The 25294-nt window shown below is 41.3% G+C and overlaps 1 protein-coding gene and 1 long non-coding RNA gene across 2 annotated transcripts; one reads left to right on the top strand and one right to left on the bottom strand.

The window, feature by feature from the left end:
• Nucleotides 1–388: 388 nt before the first annotated feature.
• Nucleotides 389–20903, top strand: si:ch211-284k5.2 (sperm axonemal maintenance protein CFAP97D1). Its single transcript, XM_023983246.2, has 5 exons — nt 389–497; nt 772–852; nt 2249–2367; nt 4577–4760; nt 20648–20903. Exons 1-5 carry the CDS (start codon nt 405–407, stop codon nt 20789–20791), a joined length of 621 nt encoding a protein of 206 aa, XP_023839014.1. The 5' UTR covers nt 389–404; the 3' UTR covers nt 20792–20903.
• Nucleotides 17300–21196, bottom strand: LOC111961143 (uncharacterized). The gene is made up of 4 exons (XR_002876950.1): nt 21110–21196; nt 20633–20735; nt 18078–18195; nt 17300–17635 (listed from the first exon to the last, which is right to left on the bottom strand). It is a non-coding gene; the product is annotated as an uncharacterized lncRNA (long non-coding RNA).
• Nucleotides 21197–25294: the final 4098 nt, after the last annotated feature.

Here is a 25294-nt window from a genome sequence, read left to right as displayed (position 1 = left end):
ATTGAAACGTTCAATCATTTAGCAGACGCCCTTATCCAGAGAAACTTGCAGTAGTGAGTGCATTCTTTTTTTTGTAAACAGACATTGATGTTTGTGGCAGCCTTTGCCTTCACGGCCTGTGTTTGGAGTAGAGCAGCTCTTTATTGAAGCCACTGGGGAGTAAGTCAGTCCACTAATAATTCATTGACATCCAATCTGCCCACATTAGAAACAGTAGCATTAGTGAGGGAGATACAGGTGAGTCATGGCGCCATGGTAACTGCCTTAGGCCGAGCGAGCCTTAGCCGGACCTCCTGCTTGGAGAATGGGGCGTGTGTGTGTGTGTGGGGAGGAGGAGGGGCGGTGGGGGGTTTATTGGCAGGTGCCCTAAAGTGCCAGAAAGCCCAGAGCTACACAATTGAAACATGCACAAGTCATACCAACCACTGAAACCTGCAACGAACAAGTACCTGCAGAAGAAATGGGACCAGACCAGATATGAGGAGCATAGGAATAAGGTATGAGATAAATGTGTCTGTTTGTGCCTGTGTATTTATACATGCACACATATATATCTGTAGACAAGTACACAAGTGGATACATGTGCATATTTATTAAGGTGTTAATTCATTAAAGCATATTGTCACATGCCTGATCATCAGGCATTTTATTTTCCTCCTGGATGATCTTCAGAAGCATTACTTACACACACCAAATTAATGAAGTAAATCAACAATGGATTACATATTTAACTTCAATAACAACCTAACATTAACTTAACATCACCTCCAGCTGAGTACGGCCAGGCCCATTGTGGACACTAAAGGCATTAGAACACCTGCACATGTTCAGCTGAAACTCAAGAAACTCCAGGTCAGTGGACACACACACTGGTTACAATGGTGTAATGATGGGGCGGTGAGTCGGAAGCAGGTGCAGGTGAAACGTTTTAGTAAAACATCAACACCAAGAACACGACACTAACATAAGGCAGTACACCGAGACACAAGAACAACACCAACTGGCTAGTGAACCTGGGAGAGTGACATATAAAGGGGAGGAAATGATGAAGGTAATGGAGTCCAGGTGTGAATCATAATGATTCACAGGTGCGCGTAATGATGAGTGCCAGGTGTGCGTAATGATGAATCCCAGGACCGGTGGTTATTACTCTGGCAACGTCGTATGCCAGAGGGGAGGAGCAGGAGCAGACGTGACAAATGGCCTGATGATGTTACCTTACAGTGGTGGTTGAAAATATATATATATTTGTTTATAAAAGAAAGTGCCCTTGGGATCTGGAAAAATGAAATAAACATACACTGAATATACCGAACATTAGGAAAACCTTCATAATATTGAGTTGCAAACTCGGCCTATTGCCCTCAGGACAGACTCGATTKATCGGAGCATGGAGCATGTCGAAAGCGTTCCACAGGGATGCTGGCCCATGTTGACTCCAATGCTTTCCACTGTTGTGTCAAGTCGGCTGCATGTCCTTTAGGTGGTGGACCATTCTTGATACACAAGGGAAACTGTGCAGCGTTACAGTTCTTGAAACAAACCAGTGCGCCTGGAACCTACTACTATACACCGTTCAAAGGCAGTTACATCTTTTGTCTCGCCCATTCACCCTCTGAATGGCACACACACAATCCATATCTTAATTGTCTCAAGGCTTAAAAATCCTTCTCTAACCGGTCTCCTCCCCTTCATCTACACTGATTGAAGTGGATATGACAAGTGACATCAATAAGAGATCATAGCTTTGAACTGGATTCACCTGCAGTCTATCTTGTGGAAAGAGCAATGTTTTGTATACTCAGTGTGCTATCACACCATTATTGTTACTATAGGTTAAAAAGTATTGCAGTAGGACATTTAGTTTCATTGKAGACTGTATATGAAAGAAACACAGTAGATAAAGTGAAGTCATGTATACAGACAAACAGATATTTTCATCTAGCATAGCCATACAAATGGCCATAGACAAGGGTATAAAATAATTGTAAAACTGCTACTGTATCCTTACAACTACAATGTGTATGTGTCTCACATAGGCATTCAATATCTGAAACATTAGAATGTATGACTGTATCAGTCATAAATGTCTACTGATAGCACAGTCATTYCCAACAAGGTTCGAATGTCAAAATATAGTGAAATATAACCTGTCACCTGAAGTGCCATATAACTGGTTAAATGTCAATATCTGACATTTTTCAAATGAGATATGTCTGCCATTACAACGTCTATTTTTATCGATCAGTTACAAGATGAGAGGCTGGTCACCATCGAGAGAGACAACCGTCTCCTGTCCTCCAAGCTGTCTGACATCGTGCGGTCCAAAGGTCTGGTCGACCACAGGAACCATTATCCCGAGAGAAGGTAAGGGCTACTCACGTTTCACGTTTAAGTCACCGTTAAAAACCTCTCAGCACTGTGTCACGGCAATACTCTCCATAGGAAATGTAATACTCTTGTGTTTTGCAGTGATATTATATAACGTTCAGTCCATTATTCATAGGATCAATAAGTATTTGACGACTAACTGTGGACATTCTTTGTCAAAAGAAAACATGGTGGAATATTAAATGATTTTTAAGGCTTGTCCATCCATCAAATCCTCTTTGTAGATAATGCCTCACAGAATGGTGTACTGATACTCAGTTCTGCATTCACTATTCAACTGTTTATTGGATTGGGAGAGTTGTAATTACAATACTGACGCATATAATAAACTGTCAAATCAAATCAGATGTTATTTGTCACATGCGCCGAATACAACAGGTCAAATCAAATCAAATCAAAGTTTATTTGTCACGTGCGCCGAATAAAACAGTGAAATGCTTACTTATAGGCTCTAACCAATAATGATTTAAGAAGGTAAGAAAAAATATATAAATGAGTGTTAGGTAAAAAATAGAAAATAAAAAGTAACAAATAATTAAACAGCAGCAGTAAAATAACAAGCGAGGCTATYTACAGGGGGTATCGGTACAGAGTCAATATGCGGGGGCACCGGTTAGTTGAGGTAATTGAGGTAATAGGTACATGTAGGTTGAGTTAAAGTGACTATGCATAGATTATAAACAGAGACTAGTAGCAGCGTAAAAGAGGGGTCTGTGTAGCCCTTTSATTAGCTGTTCAGGAGTCTTATGGCTTGGGGGTAGAAGCTGTTAAGAAGCCTTTTGGAGCTTGACWTGGCGCTCCGCTACCACTTGTTGTGTGGTAGCAGAGAGAACAGTCTATGACTAGGGTGMCTGGAGTCTTTGACAATTTTTAGGGCCTTCCTCTGACACCGCCTGGTATAGAGGTCCTGGATGGCAGGAAGCTTGGCCCCAGTGATGTACTGGGCCATACGCACTACCCTCTGTAGTGCCTTGCGGTTGGAGGCCGAGCAGTTGCCATACCAGGCAGTGATGCAACCAGTCAGGATGCTCTCGATGCTGTAGAACATTTTGAGGATCTGAGGACCCATGCCAAATATTTTCAGTCTCCTGAGTGGGAATAGGCTTTGTCGTGCCTTCACATCTTAGTGTGTTTGGAGCATGATAGTTTGTTGGTGATGTGGACACCAAGGGACTTGATAAACGTAAACTCCACCATTAGGCCTACTTTACATTGATTTACTGCACCAGTCCCTGGATATTTTAAGGGCTTTTAAGATTCAGGGGAGAAGTTAAAAGAGCAAAGAGAGATTTGTTTAAGTACATTGGTTACTGTAGCTTCATTCACCTCAGTCGCTCTAAAAACACATAGCCTATTAGCTATACAATTAGTCGCTACACATTAACTCCCATTAACTCAGCACAAGGACACAGGGACAAAKAACTATAATTTAATGCACAGAGGGATCTGTTAGCAGAATAAGTATTTTATTAACAAAAGGCAGAGGTAGAACCACAGGTTCAAAAGTGGTGAGGCAAAATTTGTGTGTGTCTTTTCTGGTTCCTGGAGTTTTTCCTGTTGGACTAGTCTTGTAGGATTATGGCACCCCCACTTTCAAAGTTCTTGAAATMTTCCGCATTGACTGACCATGTCTTAAAGTAATGATTTACTGTCGTTTCTCGTTTCTCTTTGCTTCTTCAATTTCACGGCGGACAGTCTAACCACTGAGTTGGTTAAAGGTAGACTCAACTATATGACATAGATGCACAAAGTAAACAGTATAGTGGTTTAATTTCCACAACAACTAAGAGCGTTGTTGCTCGAGGCTAAACTTCTCCTCTGTTTTGGACCTGCTGCTACCACTCTGTCACAGCGTGAAATGAACCCATGCACATGTGCAGATACGCTGTGTAACTGTGTGAGAGCGAAGTKTTGCACCTCACTTATCACAATATCTTCGATGCTGCTCATGGTCACGCTATTCTGCTGAGTCTACCTTTAAAAGTGTTATAATGCCATATACAAAACGCTATATGGGAAATAGTGTCAAGGACTAGTGCACTACTACCTGTGCCATAAAGSCCCAGACCCTTTGGCTAAAGTCATAGTACCTTGGATGATGGTACAGTAAGTTAAACTGAACATACATAGTGATGTGTGGAAGACAGAACTAAACATTCTGCGTCTCTCTCTCTCGGTGCTGTAGTCTGAACGCTGAGAAGAGGAGGGATGAGCTGCTGCAGGTGACTAATCAGAACCAGGCCATCTACCAGCGAATCACGGCCCGTGAATCTGACTACCGTCGCCAGCTCTGGTTGGACGACTGGGAGACGGTGGTGCGCAGACGTGATGACATCGCTCGTTACCCTCGTTCTGTCGCCAACAAACAGGTGCGATCAATGTGATACAAGTCCATTATAGGAACATTGTTTTCCTCTCTGAGATAGGRGAGAAATTGATTCAGGCAAAACTGATTTGACCTGAATTCCTGTTTGTAAAACTGAGGTGCGTTCAGTTCTCTTGAACGTTTGCTACATTGCAGTTTGGTTTGTACTGAACGACATGTTTCKCCAAAACTTACTTGAACAGACTTTGAGCTACGTTTGATCCTGTTTGGTGGGTGTGGCGAGGTGTGGCTTGAAGCAATGAATAATGTTTTAAAGGGTAGTGGCCATGCTGACAGCGTTCCCCAATCCACAACCCAACCCCTRCCCGTTTTTCAACTGGWAGTTCAGTGCAGATCAAATAAAATAAAATGTATTTATAAAGCACTTTTTACAAAGTGCTTATACAGAAACCCAACCTTAAACTCCAAATAGCAAGCAATGCAGATGTTTTCACGTTTAAGGTAAGACCCAGGTGTAGACAGTTTCGAAATAACAAAAATGTATTATTCGAACAGGGGCAGGCAAAAGGACAGGTCAAGAGCAGGCAGAGGTCAGTAATCCCGAAAGGTGGGGGAAATGTCCAGGACGGCAGGCAGGCTCAGGGTCAGGGCAGGTAGGAATGGTCAAAACCGGGAAACAAGAAAACAGGAACTATAGCAAAGACAGGAGCAAGGGAAAAATCAACGAACAAAACGAACTGGCAACAGACAAACAGAGAACACAGGTATAAATACACAGGGGATAGTGGGGAAGATGGGCAACACCTGGAGGGGGGTGGAGAGAATCACAAAGACAGGTGAAACAGATCAGGGTGTGACAGATGTAGAAGCACAGTGGCTAGGAAAAACTCCCTAGAAAGGCAGGAACCTAGGAAGAAACCTAGACAGGAACCAGGCTCTGAGGGGTGGCCAGTCCTCTTCAGGCTGTGCAGGGTGAACATTATAAGAGTGCATTAAGGCCAGATTGTTCTTCAAGATGTTCAAATGTTCATAGATGACCAGCAGGGTAAAATAATAATCACAGTGGTTGTAGAGGGTGCAACAGGTCAGTACCTCAGGAATAAATGTCAGTTGGCTTTTCATAGCCAAGCATTCAGAGGTTGAGAAAGCAGGTGCGGTAGAGAGAGAGAGTGAGGGAGAGAGAGAGACAGTCGAAAACAAGGTAGCACATCCGGTGAACAGGTTAGGGTTCCGTAGCCGCAGGCAGAACAATTGAAACTGGAGCAGCAGCACAACCAGGTGAACTGGGGACAGCCAGGAGTCATTAAGCCAGGTAGTCCTGAGGCATGGTCCTAGGGCCCAGGTCCTCTGGGAGTGGATGGAGAGGGAGAGAGGGAGAGAGAGAAAACGCTTCAGAATGSCCATGGCCAAGAASAACYTGTTCAAACATTAATTAGTTCCTTGTGCTGTTGGACTACTAAATGTAAGTGAATTGTATCGGTATGATGTACTTATCTATCTAGTGCAGTTTGGACCATGGTCGTTTGTGAGTGAATGTATTAATGTCTATGTTGTTAGTGTATGCAACATGATGGATTGACTGGTTTAAATGTGTATGATGTGAGAACGTGTGTGTATGTGATTCTTTTACTGGAAGGTGATGCCAAAGAAAATGTCCATCCTGGATGGACAATAAAGTTTTATTCTATTCTATTATTCTATTCAAAATTAGAGGGAGCATACATAACCTTTTCACATGTAGGTTCCAAATATCTCTACTGGTCGCCCCAGCGTGAGTTGTTTTATGCACGTGATGTCAGAATGCACTCACTGTTCCAAAATGTGATTATTACGCAACAGGACAGTTAACCCGTGTTGCCTGCTAATTATCTATAGGCTATGTTTCAACTTGTCAATTTCAAAAGATTTTCAAACAAGTTGTATTTTCTAACAACAGTTTGAATTAAGGTGTGTTTCCGCCTCCTCATTAATTCACATAGAACTAGCCGATTTCAGCGTTGCGGACAATTTATGTTTGAGGCTTTCCTGAGCTGGATAAACTTCTCTCATTCAGAGCCTACCACACTTCACTGATGTTTGTGCAGATCAAGTATGCTTATATTTGCGCTGTCTTGCAAGAATTTGAACCTTTTCTTGCTGGCGCTCGCTTTGCCTTCCTTTTTGTTTTCCTTACAAATAATAACTTTGGACACGTGTGCGTTACTTTGATAGCAAGTTCCTTKTTTTCTGTATATCGTGTTGCCGTTTCTACAGTACTGTAGGCGCATACGGTATGTAGTATGTATGTATGGAGCATAATGTATTTACAGTTTAATTCACATGTTTTGAAGTACTTGTGACAAATAATGCATTCCGATTATTGCATCTATTGTAATGGACACCTAGGATGTGTGTAAAATACTTTTTTGAAGGTTMTACTGATGATAATGAGCTAAGCTATTTGCCAGCTATGTGTGGCGCCATGTTTGTTGACATTATACAATGCATTCTGGGTGTCAAGTAATCTGTCAACCGAAGATGTTGTAATGAGGTGAAGGAATGGTTCACTCATCTTTTGCGTGAACTTCTGGAAGTGAATGAAGGGAAGTAGATGATCGTAGAAGACACACCCCCTTCAACATGCATACTGTAAATAGACCAAACTCATCTTGTCTCTTCTTATTATGTTTGGTTGATGCGAAAAAATGAACATTCCGGCGCGCACAAACTACCCATCGTCGGATTACTTAAATTACTTAAATTATTTCGATCAACGGTGAGCTCACCTGTGATGTGATTAATTATAAATAGCAATTGCTGTGAGCTAATTCATATTGTAGTTTCTGTCAGCCGAGAGTCATAGAAATATGACCGCTTGTGTTATGTCAATCTTTCCTCAGTTAGCGCTRGGACAAATGTAGCCTACATTTTCCGGTTTGGATGATTGTGTTATGCTGTCGTTTCTTCTGTGAATGTCTGAACATTGCATCCATAACTGGTCACATTCAGGACATGACTTTGTAWGGACTGTGTTTGTGCAAAATGTTTCTGTGGAAAAAAATTGTGGACAGCTCAAAGGCTGATTGTTGGGTCAATCGAAAATGGGTGTTCTAAATAAGTGTTCTAATCACACCGTTTGATTGTACGCAACAGGGACCACTATTGAACGATCACACCCGTTTGATGGTATGTGTAAAAAGGTTAAATTCACACTGGACACTAGATAAGACAGGATAATTACACTAAGTATAACAGACTGACCCTATCCCCCCGGCACATAGACTATTGCAGCATAGATACTGTAGGCTGAGACAGGGGTGGGTCAGGGGACACTGTGGCCCCGTCCGACGATACCCCCGGACAGGGACAACCAGGCAGGATATTACCCCACCCACTTTGCCAAAGCACAGSCCCCACACCACTAGTGGGATTTCAACAGACCACCAGCTTACTACCGTGAGACAAGACTGAGTATAGCCCACAAAGATCTTCTCCACTGCAKAAACCCGAAGTTGCGCAAAACCGGACATGAAGATCACGTCAGTGACTCAACCCACTCAAGTGACACAACCCTCCTAGGGTCGGTATGGAAGAGCACTAGTAAGCCAGGGACTCAGCACCCGTAATAGGGTCAAAGGGAGAGAATCCCAGTGGAGAGAGGGGAGCCGGCCAGGCAGAGACAGCAATGGCGATTCATCGCGCCAGTGCCTTGCCATTCACCTTCGCACCCCTGGGCCAGAATACACTCAATCATAGGACCTACTGAAGAGATGAGTCTTCAGTAAAGACTCAACCCTTTCACACGTACCATCACATGGGTGTGATCATTCTACAGTGGTCCCTGAAGTGTACGATCACACCCATGTGATTATAACGCTTATTTAGAAAGCTTATTTAGGTCAGTTTCGAATGACGCAACAATCAGCATTTGAGCTGGCCACACTTTTTTCAGAAACTATTTACACTATTTCAACTGGCGACCGGGGTCAGCCCACAGGCACCCAGCCCMCCACAACGAGTCGCTAGAGCCCGATGAGCCAAGTAAAGCCCCACCGGCCAAACCCTCCCCTAACCCGGACGACGCTGGGCCAATTGTGCCCCGTCCTATGGGACTCCCGGCCACGGCCGGTTGTGACACAGCCCGGGAATGAACCCAGGTCTGTAGCAGTGGAGGCTCCTCAGAGGAGGAAGGGGAGGACCATCCTCCTCAGCGAACTTCATAAAAATAAAACATTTTAAACATTTTAAAAGTTATCCTTTTTAGATAAAACTATACTAAATATATTCACATTTCACCAAATAATTGATTAAAAKACACTGTTTTGCAATGAAGGTCTACAGAAGCCTCAACAGCACTCTATAAGGTAGCACCATGGTGTAGCCGGAGAACAGCTAGCTTCCGTCCTTCTCTTGGTACATTGACTTCAATACAAAACCTAGGAGGCTCTTGGTTGTCAACCCCTTCCGTAGACTTACACAGTAATTATGACAACTTCCGGAGGACGTCCTCCAACCTATCAGAGCTTTTGCAGCATGAATAGATAAGTTGTCCACCCAATTAAAGGATCAGATAATTAATTTAGTATTGAACGCATAAGCTACAGCTAGCTAGCACTGCAGTGCATAAAATGTSGTGAGTAATTGACTCAAAGAGAGAGAAAGACAATAGTTGAACAGTTTTCAACAAATTAATTTCTWSAAAAATGAAGGAGAAGCAAGAGAGAGAGAGAGTTACACTTACTTAGCTAGCAAATGCAGCTGGCTAGTTTAGCCTACTCAAACACCCAGCTCAAACAGGGATGCTATGTTAGCTAGCTGTTTATGACTATCCAACACAACACTGCAACTCTTCCAAGTCAAGGTAAGCTTTTGGTTTTATTAATTTATTGCCATTGCGCCGGTGTAACTGCTTACTGACTAAACACTGTAACGTTACTGCATGATTGATGCAGGCTTGCTAACGCATTAGTTCTATTAGCTATGTTGACTAGGACTTTACTTTAGCTAATATGGGGACAACGATGTAGGCTGTGTGTAGTGGTTATGACATGGTTTGACTTGGAAAGTTTATTTTGCCCATGAAGGCCTGATTCACGCAGTCTCCTCTTGTCACGCCCTGATCTGTTTCACCTGTCTTTGTGATTGTCTCCACCCACCTCCAGGTGTCACCTGTTTTCCTCATTAGTCCRTGGGTACTTATTCCTGTGTTCCCTGCTTGTCTGTTGCCAGTTCATCTTGTTTGTCAAGTCAACCAGCGTGTTTTTCCCGTTCGCCTGCTTTTTCCTTCTCTCTGTTTTGCTAGTCCTCCCAGTTGTGACCCTTGCCTGTCTGGACTCTAAARCCGCCTGCCTGACCATTTCTGCCTGCCCTGACCTRGAGCCTGCCTGCCACTCGGTACCTCCTGGACTCTGACCTGGTTTTGATCTTTTGCCTGTCCACGGCCATTCTCTTGCCTACCCCTTGGATTATAATAAATATCAGAGACTCAAACCATCTGCCTCCCGTGTCTGCATCTGGGTCTCGCCTTYTGCCCTTATACATCTGAACAGTTTATGTTGAGATGTGCATTTATTTGGGCTGAAATCAGAGGTGCAGTTAACTCTAACTTTTCCTCTGCAGCWCAGGTAACTTTGTSTRRRRRTRRRSTGMSGSMMRTCWRYWGAACCAATTTCATCATAGCMCTTGATGGATTTTGCGACTGCACTTGAAGAAACTTTCAAAGTTCTTGACATTTTCAGAATTTCTGACCTTCARGTCTTATAGTAATTGTGGACTGTTTCTCTTTGCTTATTTGWGCTGTTCTTGCCATAATATAGACTTGGTCTTTTACCAAATYGGGCRATTTTCTATATAGGACTCCTACCTTGTCACAACACAACTGATTGGCTCAAATGCATTAAGAAGGAAATAAATGCCAAAATGTTCTTTTAACAAGGCACACCTGTTAATTGAAATGCATTCCAGGTGTCTACCTCATAAAGCTAGTTGCGAGAATGCCAAGAGTGTGCAAAGCTGTCATCAAGGCAAAGGGTGGCTACATTGAAGAATCTCAAATATAAAATATATTTTGATTTGTTTAACACTTTTTTGGTTACTACATGATTCCACATGTGTTATTTCATAGTTTTGTAGAATAAAATGTAAAAATAAAGAAAAAACCCGTGAATGAGTAGGTGTGTCCAAATGTTGGACTGATACTGTATCAATCGCAATGATTAATTAGCTATTTAGTTTCCTCATTGCACCTTTGCATTTATACCTGTCAATCAAACACGGTGGGCAGGGCTTTGGTAACGTGAGGCGTAAGAGGTTGCCTGGGCTTGCTAGCTATTCTCAGACAGAAATACCGGTTCATTTCTTGAAGTACAGTATTTCTGGATAGGAGAGGCGAAGCTGTACTATATACTGAATAACTCTTTATATACTGAATAATCTTTGCTATGCTGGCTAGGACAGCCGGTGAGTAAGGAGTTTGCGGGAGGAGACACAGGGAGACAGATCAGGCATTGTGCTTGCTGCAAGCTACTAGCAATGATGGCTAGTATATGTACGACATCGATTGTACGATTACGACTCTGAACTGCAGTCAGGTTTAGGCCCTGATGAGGACAACAAGCACGCAGATGAGCTTCCCTGTGACTGTTTCTGACAGTTTGTGCAGAATTTCTTCTGTTGTACAAACCAACAGTTTCAGTAGCTGTCCGGGTGGCTGGTCTCAGACGATCCTGCACGTGAATAAGCCGGATGTGGAGGTCCTGGGCTGGCGTGGTTACCTGTGGTCTGTGGTTGTGAGCCTGTTGGACTTACTGCCAAATTCTCTAGATTATCAACAACAAAAAAGGTTTTAACAACTGCTTGAAGTTCTGAGCCAACCTGGATACCAACAAGATCCTGAAGGAAATCGACGAGTACCAGCAGCTTTATGCTATGGAGGAACAACATACTCCATTGAGGATAGATCCAGCTACCTCACAAAAGAACTCCAACCCGACCAAAAAAATAAAGAGATAAATCTACAGACACGGACAATTAACTTACCGTTGAAGTAGAGGKTAGTGCTGTTGCTGGAATCCATGCAACACTTYAKAAGTTGTGTGAGGAGGTAGCAGGGCTGAGGGGGAACTTGGAGTTTAGTCACAGTGAAATTCTCACACTCCTAGGAGATAAGTCACTCACAGCCAAGGTAAAAACCCTCGAATCCAATATGGATTGTCTACTCAGGGAAAACAGGGGGATGACAGATTCGCTACCAGACATACAAACCCAAAGCATGCGTGATTTTATTTTAATTGGATTTCGAAAAATGCAGAGGGCGCAATGAGAYAGTTCATGCAGTCCACCTTGAAAGTTCCTCTAGAGACTGTAAACAAGGRGGTTTCCCAACGAGTGCACAGGCTTGGAGCTCAGAGAGACAAGACCAAGGGTCCCCAACCTATCATCCTAAAATAGGGGAAGGGAACATAAAGGGCCAAATTCAGTCTCAATTACCAATTTCACCGGAAGATAAACGAACGTTGCAAGAGACTGTATCCTGTACAGAAGCAACAGAGGGAGAGGGGTAAGCGTTGTGGACAAACTCTTTATAGAAGGACAGTTTTTTCCAAGACAGCTCCATAACACCGTGGTTATACTAAATTCTACAGGGACACCAGTTTACGGAAAAAATCATGGGGATTGTAAAATATCTTAACAGTCTGAAGTTGATAAACGCGCACACACACACTCAATTACACACTCGCTTACACACACACGGACGCACACACACATACACACTTGATCGCTCTCCCCTCTCTTTCTCTCTCTTCTCTCTCTCCCTCTCCCCCTCTATTGTCTAGACCTTGTTATAATTCAATATGTTTCTTGTTTGTCCATCTTTTGTATGTCTTTGTCTACACAGTATATGTTTACAACAAGCAATGGGAAGATATCAGAACCCATTGTATATATAGCCATTGATTCTTGAATAACTTATAAATGCTTCATGAGCTTAGTTCAACTATCTATGAGAACCCAAAATATAAGCTTGTTTTACTCCAATGTTTGTAAACATTGTAAATGTAAACAAACACTGTATAGCCTCATTACATGGTTAAAACAATAATTGCATCCACAGTTCTGTCTATTATTCTGAGAGTGGTTACATTTCTCCAGGCCCATCCCTCAGCATTTTACCAAAACAGAGGCTGGCCGACCGTTTTGTTATTGTTTCATCTGTGGATTTGCCCTTTAAACAGCTGCATATTATCAAGATATCAAAGTGTCACCAACATAAGGTAAGCAATAGTCCTATAGCAAATGCAGCATATGGCATTCATTTTTCACATGTAAATAGCACTTTTCAGTAGTGCTCAAAGCCTGCCATGCCATGAACACGGCATTTATTTTTCAACTCGAATCAATGAGCCCAATCAGTCCTCCATGACAACAAAATCATAAACAGAGTAGGGCTGGCTAATAAGTCCTTAGTTTTGAGGTCATGCTCAGGTAAAACAATTTGGCTAATCTGTACTTCCATATTTCCAAGTCCTATTCTTGAAGATCAAGGTGTGTAACATTTATTGGAATGACTGGAATTCTGATAGACTTTGGATTTAAATGTTAAGATATAATTTAATCGTATTATTATATGTAGTAGAAAGCGATGGGTTAGAAGAAGCCTACATAACCAACCCATAAAATAAAATTTTACATCCATACTATATATGGCCAACTATGTAAACTTTAACATTGATTTATCCTGCAATAGATGTTGTTCAATTGGTAACATGCATTTTTGTCTTCTTCTTAAGGGCAAAGTAATCTAAAAGTAATAGAATGTAATCAGATTACGTTACTGAGTTTTGGTAATACAAAAGTTACGTTACTGATTACAATTTTGGACAGATAACTAGTAACTGTAACAGATTACATTTAGAAAGTAACCTACCCAACCCTGACTGTTGACAGGAAACACTCTACATCTTTAGATGAAGTTGTGTGGATAAAGGAATGGGGCGGTGAAATAAATATCTGTCATGGAAAAAGGATCTCAAAACGTGTGATGATACTAATTAACAAAAATTTCAATCCGAATGTGCAAACAGTCAGGAATGATCCGCAAGGAAGTTGGACCCTTTTTAAATATGAAAGTGGATGAAATACAGATTTGACTCATTAATCTATATGGTCCAAATCAAGATGATGCACACTTTTTTGAAAATATTTATTACAATCTATTAAACTTACAAGCAACAACTGATCAAATCATTATGGTGGGATCCTACAACACAGTACTAAGTACCTCAATAGACCGTAAAGGAAATCATTCTACAAACGATCATCCTCGTGCCCTTAAGGAGATCACAAATATTATGGACACATTAGAAATAGTGGATATTTGGAGACTAAAAAACCCTGACCTAGTGAGACATAGATGGAGGAGACTTAATCAATCCAGTTATCTTTACTACTTTCTTGTCTCTTTCTCTCTAGCATCAAAGGTTAAACAAATATTGATAGAAGACAGAATGAGATCGGACCATCATCTAATTGACCTTCACAAAACTCTTACAGAATGCCCACTTGGACAGAGATATTGGAAATGTAATCAAAGTCTACTGTTGGACAATTTGTTRTTAACTAAGACAAAATAATTAATAACTTAATTTTCCCAGTACATTATAGGTTCAGCAAACCCCTTATTGTTTGGGATACCTTTAAATGTACCTTCAGAGGTCATTCAATGCAATATTCATCAGTAAAGAAAAAGCTGTTTTTGTCTAAAGAGACAAGACTACCAAGGGAAATACAGGAACTAACAGTACAGGTAGATACCAATAAAACAGTACTACAGAGGTACAAAACAAGTTAGAGAAAAAAAACAAAAGGACGAACTTATTCAAAAACAATCAAATGTTAACTATTACAAAAATAAAGCAAACTGGATGGAACATGGAGAAAAATGCACCAAATTCTCCCTGAATCTTCAACAAAGGAACGCTACCAAAATAATTTGCAGAAACTCGTTACTATAGACGGAGTCATCGATGATTCTCCAAATTATATTTGAAAAGAGGAAGCTAAATATTATAAGCAGATGTTTTATTTTCCTCACCCTCTGAATGAAGATTACTGTAAGGAATTATTTCCAAATATATATATATATWTTTTTACAATTAAATGGGGAGGCCAAATTACAGAGGAATAACTTTTTGAGGCTGTTAAGTCCTTTCAGTCTGGAAAAGGGCTTGATGGCATACCGGTAGAGGTATATCAAGCCTTTTTTGATATACAGCTTGTTTTAACTAGTCCTATATACATGGTAGTCTGTCAGGTACTCAGCAGGAAGGCCTGAATTCACTATTATTAAAGCAATACCCAGATGGAAAATACAAAGATCCATCAAAAAATCTGGAGGCTTCTTACACTTAGTGCATAGCAGGTTAGTAGGTTTTAGTAGGTGCATAGTAGGTTTTACCAGGTATTGTTCATCCTGATCAGACAGGTTTTTTACTTGGACGATACATTGGAGATAATATACGACAACTACTAGAAATAATAGAACATGAAACATCCAAGAAGCCAGGCCTGGTATTCATAGTGGATTTTGAAAAGGCCTTTGATTAAGTAAGACTGGATTTTATATATAAATGCCTGGATTTTTTCCATTTTGGTGAGTCTCTTATTCAATGGGTAGAAGTAATGTATAGCAACCCCAGGTGTAAAATAGTAAATAGRGGCTACTTCTCAGAGAGTTTTGAACTGTCAAAAAGAGTTAAACATGGGTGTCCGCTGTCACCATATATTTTTTTACYYCCATCAAAATGCTAGCTATTAAAATCTGATCAAATAACAATATTAGAGGATTAGAAACGCAAGGCTTGAAAACAATGTTGTCCATGTATGCCGATGACTCAAGTTTTATGTTAAGTCCGCAAGCTAGAGCCCTGCAATGTGTCATTGAAGATCTAGATAACTTTTCTGGCCTCTCTYGGCTAAAACCTAATTACTATGAAGTGTACCATATTGCGTATTGGATCTTTAAAAGACAACTTTTACATTACCCTGCAGTTTACCTAAAAATGGTCTGACAGTGAWGTAGACATACTTGGTATTCATATCACAAAAATAAAAACAGTAAATTAATCCTCCACAATGAATTTCAATAGAAAACAAGTAAAAATAGACAAGATCCTGCAACCATGGAGAGGTAAATACCTGTCTATTTATGGAAATATTACACTGATTAACTCCTTAGTCATATCTCAGTTTACTCAKAAACTTATGGCGCTGCCTACTCCTGATGATTCATTTTTCAAATCATATGAGCAAAAAATATTTKACTTTATCTGGAATGGTAAACCAGACAAGATAAAGCATGCCTATGTATATAATGAATATGAACTGGGTGGGCTGACATTATTAAACATAAAAGCACTAAGCCTCTCTCTAAAAGCTTCACTTATTCAAAAGTTTTACTTGAACCCTAAATGGTTCTCAAGTAGATTACTAAGAAAAGCTTATCCCTTGTTTAAAAATAGCTTTTTTGCCTGTGTGCAGATTGCCATTTTTTATTTTTCATTAATTGAAAATGAAACCTTGTTCAAAGTATCTCTCTTTTTCAAACAAGCAATGCAGAGCTGGTTACAATTTCAATTGGTTTCTCTAAAATACCTGTATTTATGGAAAAGGTGTTTGAGAAGGGTATTATATTTTTAAATGACATTGTACATTGGAATGGTAGAGTTATGTATTTCATGGAGCTATCAGAATTGTATGGAAAGGTCTGCTCAATCCATTCGGACCCCTTGACTTTTTCCACATTTTGTTACGTTAGAACCTTATTTTACATTGTAGAATATTAGTGAAGACATCAAAACTATGAAATAGTACATATGGAATCATGTAGTAACCAAAAGTGTTAAACAAATCAAAATCAACTTTTATATTCTTCAAAGTAGACACCCTTTGCCTTGATGAGAGCTTTGCACACTCTTGGCAATGTAGAAAATAGTAAAAATAAAGAAAAACCCTTAAATGATTAGGTGTGTCCAAACTTTTCACTGGTACTGTATATATATTGACATAGTGATTGTGTGTGTGAGAGAGCAAGAGGGACCCATTTGGTCATTAGTCTTTACAAAAACGTCTGGTTGTCATTTGTCATGGCACCATCACGGTATCCCCACAATAGATGGGAAGCCCACCTGCCTGCTCTGCCCCTTCAGTACTCTGACACAATATTTTATTGAGCAGTAAAGCTGTTCCTTGARTCAACACTGTTCAAGCTMCAAGCCAAAGGAAGTAAGAGGATAGCTTTGCACAAGCCTTTGCTTGTGCAAGCCACAACGGCTCATAGGAGCAAGAGCCTATCTCCTGTTTCTGTAGTGTGAGGCAGCAAGTACACCCCCTGAATAAGACAGGGATCAAACTGTCCAACCTTCAAATCTCAGTAAGGACACTAACAACAAGGGCACGTAGATGGTTATGCAAGCCATAGGTATAACTATATTGCATATTAAGTTGTTCCATGTCGKCTGGAAAATGAGAGCCATGCACAATTAACCATGACAAAGTATTTTATTAGATAGAGACATTGTCCTACAGGTAGTAGTTATTCTTAGAATCACTGGTGTTCAACAAACAGGTMACGATCTACACAAAGTGTTCATATGCTGTAGGTTTCCTTGATAATGGTTTTCAACATACTGTATGACTGGCAGAACCTCATTGGAGAGCAATAACATTTCTGTATTGTTTTTGCAGAACATCTTATTGAACCTGTGACTAGTGGTAATTGTAATTTTGACTGAACACTTCAGGCAGTTCAGAGAGATTGGGTAAGCCTGCCCTCTTATTCTTCATCAGTAAAGTTAGAAATATTAGTGGTATCAGTTGGAATGATATTCCGTGTTGGTTTCTATCAGCTATAGACGGAGACAGGTCATCAGCCAGAACTGCCTGTGAAAAAGGAGCACAAATTATGCAAAAAGGTTAGCATGGATGGAAACCTAAAACACAGATGAGCAATGTACAACTCATGATAAGTGCACTAGTCCCAATTCAATTCACATATCKTACTGTTTTTTATTGTTCACAATAACTGTATGCTCCAGTTCAGTGCATGCCATAACCAATCAATCATTCACTCAATTTATCCAAGTGTGGTCTTATTGAGTCCAATGAGGTGTTATAGCACACGTAGGGATGACAAGGTTCACACTGTTAGGCAAGAGAAAGGAACACTGAACTAAACGAACCAATTGTACAAATCCATTGCTCTTCAATCCATGAAAGGGAGTAGCTGAGTGCAGACCATTGGAAGAAGGGGAGGGTATCAAGGCATCTTTCAGCCATTTTGGTGCCCCTCCAGCCCTTGCTTTCTATGGGAGAGCATCCTTACCTGTCTGATGGTGGGCAGCTTGGTCAGTGGCATCTGGAAAGACAGAAGGGGGCAGTGTCTGCTGGAGGAGCTGCTGGGGTTGCCCATACACAGCAGTGACATCATAGTTTCCTGAGAGCTGGAACACAAAATAGATAAGTTGAAAGGAACACTGTCAGGTCTGGGGCAAATTAACTAACATAGAAAAGGATTTTCTTTCAAAAAACTTGGTAGCCTTCAAATCAGACAAAATGTGTTCCACGATGTCTTGTTGTGACAGTAGCTAGTTAGCTAGGCTAGCCAGTGAGCTAGCTAGCGAATGTTAGACAGTAACCAAAGATTTTATAACTAACCCAAGATAGTCCAGAGCCTGTCGTTTCCATGGGAGAAAATGAATAAAAGTGGACAGAACAAGCAAGGAGGTGGGCAGAGCCAAGCACGAACTATAGAGATCCTATTGGCACGCTCTAGCATTTATTTGCATATTTCCGTAAGGGAATGCCTGCTCTGTGTGTATGCGGTTGTGAAATCACTAAATTCACCCTTGCACTCCTAAACAACACKATTTTTAGAAACTTTGGRTAKGGGTGAAGTCTACAAAATGTGTTTGTTAGAGAATCTAGTTTTGGAAAAAAGAAACTGTATTTGAGATCAAATGTTTAATAAAAKATTTGCAGAATGTCGGCCAAAATCCATCTTGATCCATCTCCTCCCGCTGCCTGCCAGTGGGCTTCCTCTCATCACCATATTTGGTAGTGAGTGGAAGCYCCAACCGGATGTTTCACATTGACACATCCAGTGAAATAGCTGGCTCATTGTTCTATCTGTGGTAGCTGGCTTCATATAATAGCCAATTAGCCATATTAGCTAGCTACTAGTAGCTCCCCTCCACTGAGCTCCTGCAAACTCCTCGCACACACTGGCTGTTGTTCTTCTTCTTCTGTGGGGTTTGACACTGGCCGTTGTTGCCGGGACAGCCTAAAAACACACCTCATCGATACAGCTACAACCAAAAGTGACTGTTGCTAGAGTCTATGCTATCCAGTATCCTTGGGACCTCCCTACCCCATTGAAGTTGAAATTTAAATTGGTTAGGRAAGGGTTATGATTAAGGTTAGGGTTTAGGGRAGGGACGTCCTAAGGATCCCGGGATAGCACTGACCCTGTTGCCAGCAAGCACAGACAACCTCTTCCACCTCACGTTACCAAAGACCCGCCCACTGTGTTTGATTGACAGGTCTAACACACATCGGYAATGAAAACGCAAAGGAGCAATGAAGGAAAGAAAATAGCAAAATTATGCAACTTAATTTTAGGAAGGTGTTCCTAACGTTTYGTACACTCATCAGTGGCGGCTGCTGAGGGGAGGACGGCTCAAAATAATGTCTAGAACYGAGCAAATGGGAATGCATCAAACAGATGAAAACCATGTGTTTGATATATTTGATAGCATTCCACTCATTCCACTCCAGCCATTACCACATGCCGGTCCTCCCCAATTAAGGTGCCACCAACCTGCTGTGATACTCAGTGTACAGGAGGTGAAATACTTATAGAGCATATGTTTGGTGTACTTCTTTGTGTCAGTGGAGGTCTGTGCATGTAGGAAGGGCAGAATGGACCTCCCTTTTTAAAGAATACAAAGGATATATAAAAAAAACTCAAGGTTCATAGTACTGGGYTGGCAGGTAGCCTAGTGGTTAGAGCGTTGGACTAGTAACCGAAAGGTTGCAAGATCGAATCCSCGAGCTGACAAGGTCYTTCTGTCGTTCTGCCCCTGAACAAGGCAGTTAACCCACTGCTCCTAAGCTGTCATTGAAAATAAGAATTTGTTCTTAACTGACTTGCCTGGTAAAATAAAACTGTGTGCAGAACTATGCAGAGACCTTTTTACACACTCCAATTAATTTACAAGCATTTCAGGTGGCAGTCTGGAACACTTTTTGGAATCTAAAATGTGCTAGCTAGCTACCTGGGAGATGAAAGCCCTGCAGGTTCAAATCAAATCAAATCGTATTAGTCACATGCGCCGAACAACAGTGAAATGCTTACTTAGGAGCCCCTAACCGACAGTGCAGTTACAAAAAATACGGATAAGAATAAGAGATAAAAGTAACAAGTAATTAAAGAGGAGCAGTAAAAAAATAACAATATATACAGGGGGTGGGGGGGGTGTCGGTACAGATTCAATGTGAGGGGGCACCGGTTAGTTGAGGTAGTATGTACAGAGTTAATTAAAGTGACTATGCATAGATGACAACAGAGAGTGGCAGTGGTGTGGAGAGGGGAGGGGGGAGCAATGCGAATAGTCTGGGTAGCAATTTGACTAGATGTTCAGGAGTCTTATGCCTTGGGGGTAGAAGCTGTTTAGAAGCCTTTGGAATGTCTAATAATGATTGGTAGCAAAGAACTAGCCAGGTCCCATTCTGTACGTGCTGTAGCAAACTATTGTCATGCCATGCAATGTTTGGCTTGACAATGAAGGAACACAGAGCGGTTGACTTAAGTACAAACAGACTGGGCCATCAGGCTAACTAAGAAGTGACGTGCATATCTTTGTTCTCGTGTCCCCTTACTTCTTCTGTAAGTAGAAATCCAAGCGGAGGGTGAAGTTTGCGGGCAGTGACTCGGGACAAAGTGAGAAGTCTTCAGAAAGCAACCGCTACAGTGACACCAACACTAACCAGGAGGTGGATGAGGAGGAGGAGGAGAAAAAGGAAACAAAGATACTCTAAATTAATGATGAAGTGGAAAAAACGATTGAAATAAGCATTACTTTTAGTTTTAATGAAAAGTCTGTGATGTTGTATTRTTTCATGCTATCAATTCCTGTTTTAATAAAGAGGTGCTATGGCAGAAATGTTTTGTGTCAATTAGTGTGCTAGTGGGTGGTGTAGTGCTAAGTTGCCCCTAGATGCTCATCTTGGGTAAGTTTAGCATTTTCCCCATGGGCACTAATGGTTAAGGTTAGGATTGGGGGAGCAGAAGCTTATCCTAGATCTGTACCTGAGAGAAACTTCACTCCGGAGTGCTAGTGGGTGGTATGCACCTACCTTGACATTGCACTTCTCTCCCACTAGATGGCAGCAAATGCATGAGTATTGATGAGAGGGCCATATGTATTTCCTTAAGCAGGGCTCTGTTAATTATACAGGGGAGTGAAGAGAGAGAGAAGAGAGAACATATATTACTTCTCTGAAGACAAATTACTCTTCTTGCCAGGAGAGGAAACATCCAGATCCGAAGGGGGTAACAAACAAGGGGGCATCTCACCCCATTTGGCTCCTACTAGTTACTTATTAATCCTAGAATTTCAACAAGGTCTCTGAGGTTTGTACCATATGTAACAGAATGACCCAGGGCCAAAACTCATTGATTAGAATCAGGGTTCTCTCTATCAATGTTTTCCTTTTTAAGAGCTTTCTCAAGTCTAGGTCCAAGATTTAAATCCAGTGTTATTTGAAAGATAACATTTTTGGACATCTGCCTTTTTTTGTTCCTTGTTCTATTTTTTGTTGTTAAAAATAAGTATTTTTGGAACAGTAGCATTATCATACTAAATATACAACTATTTGTTTGTGAGGGAAGCATTGGAAGATGCCTTGACCGTAAATGTTTRAGGGCCAATGGGTTTCCTCTAGTTGTTTAATACTTTTTCCACAGTGAGTTCAATTCAGTTGAAGTGCGCCGTGCTCACAAGGCCAAGTGCTGCGCTCCTCATCTGGGCGAATGGCCAATGTTTGAACCAGCTTCTCCAGTCAGTGACCCCGGGATGACACTCTTACCTCGCCCAGCAGCTGCCAGGGCTTCACCGCTCTCCTGTCCAACACACAAGGCGGATCAGTCTCCCGGTTTGTGGATTCCTATATTTCTCTATACACACACAGGGCTGGCTGCATGCACACACATGGACACGCACGCACACTGCATCATCTTCACGACAATAATAATGGGCTTCATAAAGAGGCCAGTGCGCCGACAATACTTCTTGGGCCAAAATGTCTGCTTCCGTTCTCGTATTGTTTAGTGTGCTTTCCCTTTCTACTCTTAAGGGTTCCTCCCAAGGCTCTGCCATCTGGCCCATTCATGCTCTCTTTCACTAACAATAAGATATTAATAACCAACACATCTGTGTGATGTCAGCCTCCGAGAGTAGATGGGTCCAACGGCCAAGACTTTTGCTTTTCTTTCTAAATTTTACAGTCACTCCTCAGGGGGCCTCGTATAGAGTGTGTGCATGTGTGTGTGTTTGTGTGCTCCCTATGTTCACAAGCGATAAGCCACTGAGTTGAATAAACCCTATGGACGCCTCTATTCAAAAGAACAGTTTCAATTTGAATTTTTCAAGTTCAAGGGACTGTTATTTTTACTTTACAAACCAAAGGATAGAATTACCGGGGATATTTCTTCACTTGTTTTTAGGGCTGATACTGTACACTAGAGAGCCACACTGAACAGAGCCAAACCAACCTGTACTGGGCTGGGTTGGTTACACATCCACCATAGTTGCAGGAACTCAAAAGGACAATGTGGAAAGAAAAGTTCAGAGKCAGAAGTTTGGTTTGGGTTGGTTTTTAGTGTGAAAAGGGAAGGCTACAACTYCAACCCATTCTGTGAGTTGGCTGGTGGGGCTAAAACCAATGTTTACTGTTCGCCTGTCTGTGTACTGTGCTTGACCGAGTTATTCTCTCAGTCCACGGTTTTCTCTTTTTTGTTGKCATGTTAGTTTCCAGTTTCCTGCTCACACCAGTTTGCTTAATGATAATTCTTGTTTCCAGATGGACATGCACATCATGACAGCAACGCTAATGCGTTAGTAACAAGGCACGCGCGAATTAACTCGTACGTCCCAAATGCCACCATATTCCCTACATAGTGGCCATTTGGCCCACAAACGTGTACTTCACTGTACCTGGCTGTCTAAGCAGCAGAGAACCGTTCTCTGTAAGAATGTGTGCTACACAGGAAAGTGTCTCCTCCAACAAGTCATTAGTGAGGCTTCGTGGCTGTAATAAAAAAAGGAACAGGTTTACAAGAGCGGATTAGGAGAGCGCAGTGATTCGCAGTGACCCTGTTTCAAGAGGTGACATTACAGAGAGTGTAGTACCCCTCACTGTCCGATTCACCCACCCACACACACACACACACACACACACACACACACACACACACACACACACACACACACACACACACAACACACACACACCACACACACACACACACACACACACACACACACACACACACACACACACACACACACACACAGATAGATAGATCTAAATTGCATTCTGTAGAATTAGAAAGGTATACTGTGGCCTGGGTGGACTAGCGGTTAATGCAGGGTTTCTCTAACTCGGTCCTCGGGACCCCAAGGGGTTTTTGCCCTAGCACTACACAGCTGATTCAAATAATCAAATATAGCTGTGTAGTGTTAGGGCAAAAAACATGCACCTCTTGGGGTCCCGAGGACCGAGTTTGGAAAACGGTGGGTTAGTGCCAGCACCTACATCCAGTATCGTCGTGGTTTAGAATCCGGCCCACTGCCTTCGTGACACACTCTCTGTCTATTTCTCCTCCAATAAAAAACGAATCCTAAAAATATATGTACAAAATTCAATCTTCCATCCTGTGACACTTCATCCATAGAAACATGAATAATTGAACGCAGGCTTCATACACATCACATCTAGAAAAATACATTTATTTTTGTGCATGGATCAAAATGTATTCTGGGCATGGATYCAAGTGCACATAAATGACAAAGGTTAAGGGTTAAATGATAAAGGTGGACGGGAAGAGCGGTAGGCTCCCATATTGCTTTTACAGTACAGAGGAACAGTTGAGGAGAACAGAGGGCGATGGAAAACCTAAGCCAGGGTCATATTCAGAAGGAATGAAAACATTTTGAAAGAGATTGAGCTATCACCTGGGGGTGTATTCATTACTGKACAACGTAGAAAACTGCTGCAAAACGTTTGGCAATGGAAAAACGGTTGCCAATGAAAACAAGAGTTTCTATTGGACACATTTAGTTAGATCCTTCCCGTTTGGTTCCTGGTGAATACACACCTGAAGTATTCGAGCAGAACTTGTCCTTCATTCCAGGGTGACACTAGGGATCACTGCACTCCACTGCACCGGAACTCCCTCATTATACGCTTTTCGTCCAAACACTTACGTCAAATGTCATAGGTTCCATGCATGTCAAATGGGTCAGTGACACAAAGCAGAGCAATTGTGAAACAAAGAATAAATAGCACAAAAATCACAAGTCCAAAACACTATGTTACAAGTATTACTGGCATGGCTGTTCTCTTGGGAATTGAACGTATAATGCAGAAGGAAAGAAAACAGAAATGATCTACATTTTGCAATTGCAAAAAGTCTCTTCAATTCACTCGAGCAAATCTATGGAACGAGCTTTAGATTGAGAGAAACTCAGCATGAACGTTACAGAGATTTCCTTTGAAAGGCATAAACAATGGAAACTACTTTTTCCATTTTACATGTACTGTACATGAATGAACACTACAAACACCAATCTTTTTTGGAACAAACATTTTGACCCATGTATTCTTCCAATAGCCTGTGATAAAATAACATAAATCCTTAAGTTATCTAGCTAACATATTAACAATCGTATATATCTCTTGAATTTCTGTTTAATTTAGCTCAGCTTGAATATGCGTTTTTTGATTGTTGATTAATATATACTATGCCAATTTCAAGTGTATATTTCTCAAAAATATGGATTTCAGTTAGCTAGATGGTTAACTCAATGATCCTGCTTTCTGGAACATCCCCAATGTGCTACTTAATATATACACAGTCATTGTTGATGAAGACCTCAATTGATCACAGATTCACACCACATAGGATGAACACATTTGTATTGCTATAAGTTGTGCCATTATAATAGCCACTCTAAATACAGTAACGTATATGAAAAATGTGAAAATACTGAAGAGTGGGGTAGTCAGCTTATATAAGTCATAGGTAAAGATGTGTTTGGGATATAAACAGTGTACAATACATGTGTGTGAGTGCAGGTGGGAATGTGTGTGTGTGTGTGTATATGTGAGCTTGTGTGTGAGACTGTACGTGTGTGTGCTTTTGTGTGTGTGTGTGTGTGTGGTGTTATATTGCTACACCCCCTCCCCCACACACACACACACACACACACACACCACACACACACCACACACACACACACACACACACACACACACACA

Source organism: Salvelinus sp. IW2-2015, linkage group LG4q.1:29 (genome assembly GCF_002910315.2).
Source record: "Salvelinus sp. IW2-2015 linkage group LG4q.1:29, ASM291031v2, whole genome shotgun sequence".
NCBI classification, from domain to species: domain Eukaryota; kingdom Metazoa; phylum Chordata; class Actinopteri; order Salmoniformes; family Salmonidae; genus Salvelinus; species Salvelinus sp. IW2-2015.
Note: the sequence above shows the minus strand (reverse complement) of the source record. Positions and strands in the feature narration are given on the sequence as shown.